The 12204-nt window shown below is 54.1% G+C and overlaps 1 protein-coding gene across 1 annotated transcript in view; it reads right to left on the bottom strand.

Moving 5' to 3' along the window:
• The window catches only part of LOC104994664 (exonuclease mut-7 homolog), a 40923-nt gene that overhangs the window by 10971 nt on the left and 17748 nt on the right, over positions 1–12204 (bottom strand). Inside the window, 4 exon segments of the mRNA XM_010848317.1 lie at positions 211–290; positions 2276–2430; positions 3533–3720; positions 3851–3904. Of these exon segments, the coding sequence (XP_010846619.1) occupies positions 211–290; positions 2276–2430; positions 3533–3720; positions 3851–3904 (477 nt within the window).

The following is a 12204-nucleotide window of genomic DNA, read 5'->3' on the forward strand; positions in this document are numbered from 1 at the left end:
TATCCCGGGGGACCCCAGACAGGGGTAGGAGCCCCTCTCAGGAGCACATGGTCAGGACCGAGATCCAGAGAGGAGTGGCCCTGGGACAAATGGTGCTAGGAGGTGGGTGCTCGGTGGGCATCTGCAGTGAGCTGGGCCGGGGACCTCCCTGGGCACTGAGAGCCCTGCGGGAGGATGTGAGGTCCACATGGAGCGGGTACGCTGACAGACTGCTGGCCGGCCGGCGCCTGAGGCAGCCGGCTTCAGTGCGAGGGTGTGGGCGTCGCTGTCATGCCAGCCACGGGGCCTTCCTAAAGAAGTGGGCCACCAGGACCAGGGGCCCGGGCCGCGGGGGGCCAGGTCCCCAGGTCCCCCAAGAGCCAAGTGCTGGGACCCAGGCTGGGCTCCAGTGGACCCGGGGCATTCCCGGAAGCGGAGGAGTGCGTCGGGAGGGTTGCCCTGTGGGCTGTGGGGAGGCCTGGGGCGATCTGTGGGGCCCACCCGAGTGCCGCCCTGGGGGGCTGTGCTGAGCTTGCCAATGGCCCCGCACCCTGGCTGGCATCCCGAGTCTGGGGGCACGCTGGGCCACCGTCGGCACCCCCGCCCTGGAGGCCTGTGACAGGCCCCTCCTGCGGCCTCGGGAGCCAGTGGCCCCAGGTCCCTGCCTGAACAGGGTGGGGCCCCTCCTCCCGCAGCCTTTGTGCCTGCGTGACCCCGGGGGCACGGAGTGTGGGAACGGGGCTGGGGGCCATAGAGCACAAAGGCCGGGGAGGGGCGGGGTCAGGGCTGCCGCCTCTTCCTGTCTGTCCCCACGTCTGTTGCTGCCCCTCAGGACACAGGGAGGGTCTCCACGCCTGGGGACGGGCTGGGCACTGGTGACCCACTGGCCCCTGCGTCCAGACTCCAGGCCCCCGTCACTTCGGGGCTCCCAGGTGTGGTGCGGGCGCTGGGGGCCGCTGGCCCAGGGCCCCCTCGCATGCTCAGGCCCTGAGAGCCCTCGCTCCTCTGGCTCCCCACCAGACATCAGCCCGGGCAGCACCCTCCTCCCTCCCACGGCCTCTGCCCAGCTCAGGGCTCCTAGGCTGTGAACCCGCCCCTGAGGCCCTGCCCCGAGGCCCCGCCCCTGGCTGCAGGCTCCTCCCCCAGCACCGGGGTCGAGGGGACCCCCTGCTGAGAGCACCCCCCTGAGGTGGGGTGACTGTCTTCCTGGAGGCCACTTCCAGGGGCCAACGTCACTGACCCCCAGGACACCCCTCATAGGGGCGTAGCCCACTCCCCACCACAGAAGAGGGGGCCGCAGGGATGGTAAAACAGACGTTATGCCCGACCTTGCCTGGGTTCCTGCTCTGGGACTTTTTTAAGCTTAAATTTCTTTGATAAGATCCTTTCCCAGGGTGGACGGCACTGGGAACGTCCTCCTGGCGGACGTTCCCGATGGACGGTCCCAGGCCCCAGTCACCAGCTCCAGGGGTCACGACCCTGCCCTGGTGGAGGGATCCAGTGCCCCTCGCCCTCTGGGACCGGGGGTGGGTGGGCTGCCCCCCTACTGCCAGGGGCCGCCTTCACATGGCGAAGCCCACCGCCCTCTCCAGCCTCACTTGCTCCCGCCACACACCCCGATGTGCAGCCCCAAGAGCGGCGGCGGGCTCTGGGAACGCTTCGTGTGTCCAGTGGGTTTTCCCTCTGGGAACAGCACCAAAATAGCAGAAGGAAGGAAAAGAAAATGGAAACTCAGCCTGGCGGCGGGAGCTCTCCAGGGAGGCGGCCAAGCTCTGGCCTGGGCAGGGGCGGTGGTGGCTCTGAGCCAGCGTCCAGGGAGCTTGGGCCCCAGGGGCACAGGATGGGACCCTGCTGGCCAAGAACCACACGGAGGTGCTCCTTCGGTCAGTCCTATGCGTGCAGCTCTCTGCTGGCCAGTGGCCAGTGCCCTCTGATGCCCACATGGGCTCAGGGGCCATGCAGGCCAGGGCTGTGGCCTCAGGCAGGGCAGGGTCCACAGTCGCATGGAGCCACTGGTCACCATGCCTCGGGCCATCAACTGGGGGTGTCCACGCAGCCTGGGCTTCCCTGTCCACTTGTGGGAGGCCCTGAGGCCAGCTGGCTCAGGCACTGGGAGTGAGCTCAGACAGGGAGTGGGGTGGCCGCTGAGCTGGGCCAGGAAGGTAAGCCATTCCTAGCCACTGCGCTGGGCTGAGCTCCTGGGTGAGGCTGGGAGCGTCGTGGCTAAGGGGCTCTGGGCGGGGGAGGTGGGGTGTGTGGACTGCGGCGCCCCGCCCTGGGAGCATTCTCCACTCACGGGTACCGGGCGCCGCTGAGGACGGTGGTGGGAGCCGCCGGCGTGGCCCCCGATGCCCGCGTGCTGACAGGCTGCACGCGGATTCAAGCACCCTAGCTCTCAGGGAGCCCTCTTTGCATGTGGCCATGCCTGCCTCCTGGGGTCCCAGCGCACAGCTGCGGGCGCCCCCGGACAGCGGTCTGCCACCTGGGGGGGCCTGCCCTGGGGTGCACCCAGCCCACCTTCCTCAGCAGCTGAGCCCCACTGGAGGCCGCTGGACAGCCCTGGGCCTCAGAGGCTCTGCAGGGGACCCCTCCCAACAAAGCCCCACTGGGTGCTGATACCCCGCCTCCCTCCTGGACCACGGCCGCAAACGGGCACATGGTCTCTGCCTGGTGCCCGTCCCCTCCCAGCAGCCCCGTGGCCACCTTCCTCTGTCCTCACTGCCCGGCTGACCGCATGTGGGACGTGCATCTACCACACAGGGACGCTGCTGGCAGGACCCCAGCTGGGCAGGAAGCCTCTTTCCCCAGTGCCCACCCCGAGAGCCCGGTGCACCCGGCCCACCCTCTAGACCCGCCTCCTGAGAGCCCAGACCCAAGACCTGCCGTGCCGACGGCCTGGATCTTAGCCGGAAACCTGGGATCCTGGTCCCACCCTGAGGCGTGTCCTGGACCTTCTGCACCCCACTTTCGCCCCCCAGCTGCCGCCACCGCTCACCTGGGCAGATACACCACTGACTGCAGGTCTCCTGCCTCCCCATTCAGGGTGAGGATGCTCCAACTCTGTCCGACCCACAGCAGCCGGGTCAGAGCCAGCGCCTCCCTGGGCCCTGCTACCCCCAGGACTGCACCCACCAGGGTGCAGCTCTGCCCCCTTCCTTTGAACTGGCCTCATGCCACCTCTGGGGTGTCCTGCAGCCTGGTCCCTCCACAGGGCCCCCGCTAGGGCAGGGAAGCGGTGCCGGGATGCGGCCCGGACTCTTCCTGCGAAGGGCAGTGACCACCCTCTCGGATCTGAAGGCTCCATGGCTCCCTGGGGTGCCAGCGGGGTGTCCTCCCAGCTCCCCAACTCCGTTTTCTCAGGACGACGCACCAGCAGAGGTTCTGAAAAGCTGGTAAAAATGCCCGCAGGCTCCCCCGACACCCTGGGGTCTTTACCACATGTGCACCTTCCCTCCTCCCGCGGAAGGGGCTGGGACGAAATGCACAGATCGGGCTACTGCTCCGGCGAGCACAAAACCAAGGCCCAGCCACATGGCGGGGTCTCACCAGTCACAGAGCCTGGGCCCCACACACTGGCTCCTCGCCCAGCCTGGGGCATGCGGCACCCACCTGGCAGCGGCTGAAGATGTCCGCGGGGGTGACACGCACGTTGAAGTGCCTGAGGATGGCCTTCGCCTGCTGCTGGGCCTTGAGGGAGCAGTCCACTGCCAGGCAGCGCCCAGCCCCGACCTGGGCCCGGAGCTGTGGGCAGAAGCAGCCTTTGCTCGGGGCAGAAGCTAGGCCCCACCCACCAGCTGAGGTGAGCCTGGAGCCTCCAGTCTGCCCGGGGCAGGGGCAGGGCGGGGGGCAGCCTGGGCCGGCAGGTCCTCACCTTGTGGTATGGCAGCCCTGAGGTCAGGATGACCCTCCCCTCCTGCCTGGCAACCTGCGCAGGAGGAAAAGTTGGCAGGTGAGGCTGCAGGCCCACTCCCAGGGTCAGGCCCCTCTGCCCCAACCTTCGCCACCCACCCCACCCCACCACCGCCCCCACCCACTCCCACTCCTCCATCACTGCCTCCCCGAATCTGAAAGGAAGTCAAAGTGTTAGTGACACAATCGTGATCAACTCTTTGTGAGCCCATGGACTGCAGCCCACCGGGCTCCTCTGTCTGTGGAGTTCTGGTCCAGGCAAGAATATTGGGGTGGGTAGCCATTTCCTTCTCCAGGGGATCTTCCTGACCTGGGGATCGGATCCAGGTCTCCTGCATTGCTGGTAGGTTCTTTACCATCTGAGCCACCAGGTTCCTATAGCCTGAGCCTGGGCATCGCGTGCCGCGATAGATTTGGCCTTAGAGTCATGCAAACAGAATCGCTAACAAAATTAAATTTAAAAAGCCATCTCTATAAACCCAAAAAAGCAAAATGGCTGTCTGGGGAGGCCTTACAAATAGCTGTGACAAGAAGAGAAGCGAAAAGCAAAGGAGAAAAGGAAAGATTTAAACATCTGAACGCAGAGTTCCAAAGAATAGCAAGAAGAGATAAGAAAGCCTTCTTCAGCGATCAATGCAAAGAAATAGAGGAAAACAACAGAATGGGAAAGACTAGAGATCTCTTCAAGAAAATCAGAGATACCAAAGGAACATTTCATGCAAAGATTGGCTTGATAAAGGACAAAAATGGTATGGACCTAACAGAAGCAGAAGATATTAAGAAGAGATGGCAAGAATACACAGAAGAACTGTACAAAAAAGATCTTCACGACCCAGATAATCACGATGCTGTGATCACTGATCTAGAGCCAGACATCCTGGAATGTGAAGTCAAGTGGGCCTTAGAAAGCATCACTACGAGCAAAGCTAGTGGAGGTGATGGAATTCCAGTTGAGCTATTCCAAAACCTGAAAGATGATGCTGTGAAAGTGCTGCACTCAATATGCCAGCAAATTTGGAAACCTCAGCAGTGACCACAGGACTGGGAAAGGTCAGTTTTCATTCCAATCCCAAAGAAAGGTAATGCCAAAGAATGCTCAAACTACCACACAATTGCACTTATCTCACACGCTAGTAAAGTAATGCTCAAAATTCTCCAAGCCAGGCTTCAGCAATATGTGAACCGTGAACGTCCTGATGTTCAAGTTGGTTTTAGAAAAGGCAGAGGAACCAGAGATCAAATTGCCAATATCCACTGGATCATGGAAAAAGCAAGAGAGTTCCAGAAAAATATCTATTTCTGCTTTATTGACTATGCCAAAGCCTTTGACTGTGTGGATCACAATAAACTGTGGAAAATTCTGAAAGAGATGGGAATACCAGACCACCTGATCTGCCTCTTGAGAAATGTGTATGCAGGTCAGGAAGCAACAGTTAGAACTGGACATGGAACAATAGACTGGTTCCAAATAGGAAAAGGAGTTCATCAAGGCTGTATATTGTCACTCTGTTTATTTAATGTATATGCAGAGTACATCATGAGAAACGCTGGACTGGAAAAAACACAAGCTGGAATCAAGATTGCCGGGAGAAATATCAATAACCTCAGATATGCAGATGACACCACCCTTCTGGCAGAAAGTGAAGAGGAACTCAAAAGCCTCTTGATGAAAGTGAAAGTGGAGAGTGAAAAAGTTGGGTTAAAGCTCGGTCCCATCACTTCATGGGAAATAGATGGGGAAACAGTGGAAACAGTGTCAGATTTTCTTTTTCTGGGCTCCAAAATCACTGCAGATGGTGACTGCAGCCATGAAATTAAAAGACGCTTACTCCTTGGAAGGAAAGTTATGACCTAGACAGCATATTCAAAAGCAGAGACATTACTTTGCCAACAAAGGTTCATCTAGTCAAGGCTATGGTTTTTCCTGTGGTCATGTATGGATGTGAGAGTTGGACGGTGAAGAAGGCTGAGCGCCGAAGAATTGATGCTTTTGAACTGTGGTGTTGGAGAAGACTCTTGAGAGTCCCTTGGACTGCAAGGATCTCCAACCAGTCCATTGTGAAGGAGATCAACCCTGGGTGTTCATTGGAAGGAATGATGCTAAAGCTGAAACTCCAGTACTTTGGCCACCTCACGCGAAGAGTTGACTCATTGGAAAAGACTCTGATGCTGGGAGGGATTGGGGGCAGGAGGAGAAGGGGACGGCAGAGGATGAGATGGCTGGATGGCATCACTGACTCGATGGATGTGAGTCTCAGTGAACTCTGGGAGTTGGTGATGGACAGGGAGGCCTGGTGGGCTGCGATTCATGGGGTCGCAAAGAGTCGGACACGATTGAGCGACTGATCTGACCTGATCTGATAAACCCAAAAAAGATGAAACAAATGAACCACAAATAGAGAAATACTGCAAATGCCACGAAGCCACCGTGAACTGACCAGGTAACCCTGGGGCTACAGACCAAACTGGAATACACCCTGCAGTAACACCACCGTTGGTGATGGCACGTCAACATGGCTATTCTGAAACGTTTGTGTGTGAACTGTGACATAAAACAGATGGGTAATGCTGGTGTGGTGGTAGGATTTTTCAGCTCAGAGAAAGGAGATTAGGGAGAAAATTAAGCAGATCACCCAATAAACCCTAGACCTGAATGGAAAACTTCGGATGGGTGTTATATATATTTGATGGATGTTTTATTAGTTGCTCAGTCATGTCCAACTCTTTGCAACCCCATGGACTGCAGCCCTCCAGGGTCCTCTCTCCATGGGATTCTCCAGGCAGGAATACTGGAGTGAGTGGCCATTGCCTTCTCCGGGGGATCTTCTTGACTCCCTTGATGGGTGTTATATATATTTAGAGGTACTTCATCCCTCCGCCCACCGCAAAGGCCTAGAAATGAGAACCAACCCTGCAGCTGTGAGCGCCCTCATGCAGGCTGATTTCTAGACAGGGTTCGTGCTAGAAGGAACCGGGGAGCTTTGGAGGAATAGCTGATTCTAGATCTAAGGAGCTGGAGCGTCTCTTTAGATGGGACAGCGAAGAAGTTATCAAAGTTTACAAGGATCACGTCAAAAGGGCTCAGGAGCCAGCCGACGTGCCACGAGGGGCGCAGTGCGCATTGATGAGGTGACAGCTGTGACATGTTCAGTTTGGTTCCTTTTCGTGTGTTATCTTTGGAGAGTGTGAGGGGCCAGCTGACTAGCGTGAGAGCTGAACACTGCAGCTCTGGGAAGGAAACGCCAGGGATGGTCATGACGTTGTATTTGGCAACAATTTCTTGGCTGTGCCACTGAAAGCAAAGACAACACAATTAAAAATAAATTGGACTTTGTCAAAGTTAAAAAACTTTTGTACATCACAGGACACTGCTAAGAAAGTGAAAAAACAACCCACAGAATGGGGAAGAATATTTGCAAATCATGTATCTGATCAGGGATTAACATCTAGAATATATAAATAACTCCCACAACTCAATGGCAGGAAAAGCAGATAAACCAGTTAATATGTGGGCAAGGGACCTTGCCCTTCTTCTTCTCTGGAGAAAATACACTTCTCCAGAGAAGGCACACAAATGACCAATATGCACATGTGAGGATGCTCAACGTGAGTCATCAGGGAAACGGGGTACACTGGGAATCACTTCACATCTCTTAGGATGGCTTTACTTTTAAAAAGGAAAATAAGTGTTGATAGGAACGTACAGAAATCTGGAAGCCTTACGCGTTGCTGGCGGGAATGTCAAGTGCGGCTGCCTGTGGAAGACTGCTGCAGTCCCTCAGATTAAACAGAGTTAGCGCATGATCGAGCGATTCCGCTGCCAGGTACAGGTCCAAAGGACCTGAGAGCAGAAACGTGAACAGATGCGTGTACCTCACAGTAAACGTAGGAGTACTAGTCACAACGGCCAAATGGAAGCAACCCAAGTGTGCATCGGCAGATGGCACGCACACACGTGCATGGTGGAGCTTACTCAGACCTAAAAAGGAAGGAGAGTCTGATCCAGGCTGCACCGTGGATGCACTTGGAAGACACGGCGCTCAGTGAGATCAGCCAGACGCAGAAGGATAGACTCTATATGACGCTGCTTAAGTGAGGCCCCTAGAGGGCCTAAATTCATAGAGAAAGAAAGTAAAACAGTACCTACCAGGGGCTGGGGAGGGGTAAATGAGGAATGATTATTTAATGCATATAGAAGTTTAGTCTGAGATGAAGAAAAGTTCTGGAAATAGATAGTGGCAATGGTTACACACACTGTGAACATACTTAACGTCACTGAGCTGTACACTTAAATACGGATACGATGATCAATTTTCCACAATAAAAGAATAAAAGCAATAAAGCAAGTGGTTACTTTGTAGTGGAAACAAACACACATCTGTGTGATGAATAAAAACAGAATCAAAAACAAACACACATAATTGAGGTAAATATGAAGAAAGATCCAGGCAGGAGGGCAGTCAAGAAGGCAGCTGTGCAACAGCAATGACAAGAGCAGAGGACTCTGCTCAGAGTCCTGTCGGGCCACAGTCACAAACCCAGCACGCTCTTTCAGGACAGAGAGGAAACACAATTTTCAAGGAAAAGTGCCCCCAATGAAAGGTCATAGCAAAGGAAATCCCTTTGATAAAAAAAGTTTGCCTTTTCTCGGAGTGCCTATGCATGTCCATACATCATAAATTCTAAGAGTCACTGAATATATAAAAGAAATGTAATGTCTAATTTGCAAAACCAAGAAAAACCACAATGTGCTGAAAATACTGGAAAATAATAGTAAGATGGAAAGCACGTGAGAAAGCTAAAATGATCTGATCTGATTAATTTTAACTTTAGACATTGTTAACTCAAATATACATGCTAAAATTTCCAGGCTAACCCCTAAAAGAACAGAAATAGGATTTATAACTTTCAAATTAATAGAGGGAAAAATAGAAACAAGGGTAAAAAAGAGAAAAGAATATAAGCAACAAAGGAGAAAAAAGAACAGAAAAAGTAGGAGAGGTAGAAAGAACAATTAGCACATCACAACTGAACACAAATGAGCGATTACCACAGATGTAAATGGATGAAACTGACAGGTTGAAAAACAAAGACTGTCAGACTAGATTTTTTAAAAAACAGCTGGAAACTATAACAAGAGCAAAGAAAGGTTGAACGCAAAAGGATGAGAAAGTGATATACAAATACTAACCAAAGGGTGCTGGAGTAACGGTATTAATATCAGTCCAAATAGACCTTATGGCAAAGAGTGTTAGTAGAGCCAGAGGTTCATCTCATAAACATTTCACTCAACAGGAAGATACAAGAATTCTAAAAGCTGTGTGCATATGCAACTAACAACAACTTTAAAACAGGTAAAGCAAATACGTAACTACAGGGAGAACCTGAAAAACCCAGTGTCCACTGGAGACTTCAGTACAGCTCTCTTGGTCACTGATAGAAGCGGGCAGAAGAATAACAAAACAAGATACAGACGATTTGAGGAGATATTGAGTAAGCTTGACCTACTGAGCGTGCCAAAGCAAGAGAGGGACGAGAACGTGACCGGAAGAGACTGTGGCCTCTCTAAGTCCACGTGGAACGTTTATAAAAAGCATGGTCTGCTTGGCTACAAAGCTAGTCCTCACAAATGTCTAAATCGGCAGTATATAGACTACAATTCACTTAGGTTAGAAATCGATTTGTAAAAGATGCTAAAAAGCTCCCAAACCCCAAGCTTTCTGAAACTGAAAAACAGCCTTTCAAATAAGTAATTTGAACTCAAATTCGAAACTCAAAAATTATTAGCACTGAAAAGAAATGAAAATACTACATATCAAAATGGATGGAATGCAGTGAAAATATTACTTCAAGAAAAAGTTACTGTCCTGAATGTTTACATCGTAAGATTTAAGAGGCTGAAAATTAAAGAGCTAAGCCCTCCTCTTAGAAATAACCCCAAGTAAGCAAAAGGAAGGAAACTATAAAGATAAAAAGAAATTAATGAAATTAAAAAAACACAAAAATGCAACAGAAAGGATCAACAAAGCCAAATACCAGTTATTTGAAGGGGCTTATTCAAGTGACAGACACTCTGTAAGATCAGGAAACAGGTGAAGCCCAAGTGAACATCAATCAGAGGGAAACTGATGGCCGCGAGGCACGCCAGAACTTCACAGAGCAGCGAGACCCGGCCGCGTGCACGAGGCACCGAGTGAGGGAGCGCGCTCCAGAGGAGGGCGTGGCTTGCCGAGCGACCCAAGAAGATGCAGTCGACTAAGTAGCCCTAAAACCATTAGTGAAAAGAATCCAAAACTCCTAAATTCCTCCGTCCAAAACACGAGGCTAAGGCGGCCTTGCAGGAACTCAGCCAGTGTTTGAGAGAAAAATCCAAATATTACTCAAAGTGGCAGAGAGGAGGGAAAACTCCCCAGCTTGTTTATGAAGCAGAAGAGAAGATGGTGAGCAGGAGAAGTCCTGTGTCAGAATGGTCCTGAAGACAGGTCCAGCCACGTGACATGCTGGCAGGCTGGGTACAACTGGCATGCAAGGCTGGCTCCAAACTGAAAAGGCTCATCGCGTGCACAGATCACAGGATGATCTCAGTGGCTACAGAGGCAGTGTCAGGTAGAATTCAGCTTCTTTCATGGCAAGATGTGCAGCAGACATGGAGCCTGCATCCTGGTGTGGGGGCCTGGCAAGCACCACATGTCATAGAGAAACAGCCCCTGTTAAGTCAGAACTGAGACAGCCGGCCACAGTCCCATCTGTTCAACCCCACCATGGAGGCCTTGACTGCTGTGAGAGGATACGGGACAGAAATGAGACCCGTAAAGCCTGGGGAGGAAGGAATGAAACTATCCCTGTCTACAGATGGTTTGTCTGCAAAGGAGACCCCAAGAACTGACAGCCAATTCAGTAGAACTGAGATTTCTGCGAGGTTTCCAGAGGTAAGCTCAACTCTCAGGCAACTGAGAGCTAAAGGTCCGTGCAGTTCTGTGTACCAGCAGAAAATACGGCAGCATCATGTGTTGCAGACCAACTGTGCCAGCCCAGTGGGCCTTCCAAGGCCAGGGTCAGGCCTGCGGCTTTCCGCCCGGGGCCCTTCACAGGGGCACAGGCAGCGAGCAAGCACAAGAAAGGATGCCCGGCTTCACCGATACCTGGAGAAAGGTGAGCAAGAGTACTGCGAGGCGTGACTGCCTGCTGACAGGACTGGTGAGAAGGACAGTGAAGCGGCGACCTCGGCCGCTCACGGGACGCAGCCCTGGGCATGGTTCCCGGCCCACCAGCCAGCCCTGCGGCTCTCCTGCAGGGCCTCCACGGGGAAGCCCATGGCCATGTTCTGAGGAGCAAGGCCACAACAGCCCAGGGACACTGGTGACCCCTTTACCCGTGGAGACAGGTCCTTAGTGCCCTAATCTACCAGGTTAGTGGCCCAGGCGCAGAACACCGGAGCCGTTCAGATGACGCTCGTGGATGTGTGTCTGTCCTGGTGCCCCTGTCCGTCAGGTCCCTGGGGCAGTGGACCCAGCCAGAGGCACACTGAGGTTTGCTGCAAGGAACTGGCCGCAGATGGTGGGGGAGGGCGGGGCCATCAGGCAGACCCTGAGCAGAGTGGGCTCCTGCCAGGCGGGTGGCTGCTCAGCAAGACCGTGCTCCTCAGCTCCTGCCGTGCCCGGGGAGCCCGCACGTTCCTCAGCTCCTGCCGTGCCCGGGGAGCCATCAATCACTGAACTTTGGCCTCTTGCTGCATCTGCATGGGCTGCGAACCTCCCGTCATCACGCCCGGTTCCTCTTTGCCAGACGGACGGCTCTTTGCTTGGTGGACTCTACCGCCTCACTCACACTTGACCCCAAGCAGCAGGAAGACTGGGAGGCACCTTAGTGTAGCCTGGCCAATCCTTGGCTGGTACCCTGGCTCATCCTTGAAAGGTCTGCTCCCTGCAAGCGCGGACATAGCCCCTGAGCTTCTGCTGCGGGGGCGGGAGCCTCCTCCCTTCCCTCGCCAGCGCTGCTGGCCTTCTTTAAAAGCATGTTGATAAGTGTTAACGGAGCTCATCATAGCAAACAAAACCCACAGGGTAACCCTGCTGAACAACACAGCCAGGTCACCTCCTCGGGAGTCTGCACAGGGACCACATGGTTGGGAAAGAGCCACAGAAGAGAAGACATCAACAGGATGTGGTAGGTCCCCTGGCTAGAGACAGTCTCTCCAGAAAATGCCAGAGGGCTCCCCCTGCACCAGAGAGCATCACAGGTGTGAGAGAGGCGGGCACATCACCCGCTGCCCAGGACGCTTAGTGAGTGACACTACTGCCTCCCCCCCCCCCCCCC

The sequence above is a fragment of the Bison bison genome, unplaced genomic scaffold (assembly GCF_000754665.1).
Source record: "Bison bison bison isolate TAMUID 2011002044 unplaced genomic scaffold, Bison_UMD1.0 scf7180017849978, whole genome shotgun sequence".
In the NCBI taxonomy this organism is placed as follows: domain Eukaryota; kingdom Metazoa; phylum Chordata; class Mammalia; order Artiodactyla; family Bovidae; genus Bison; species Bison bison.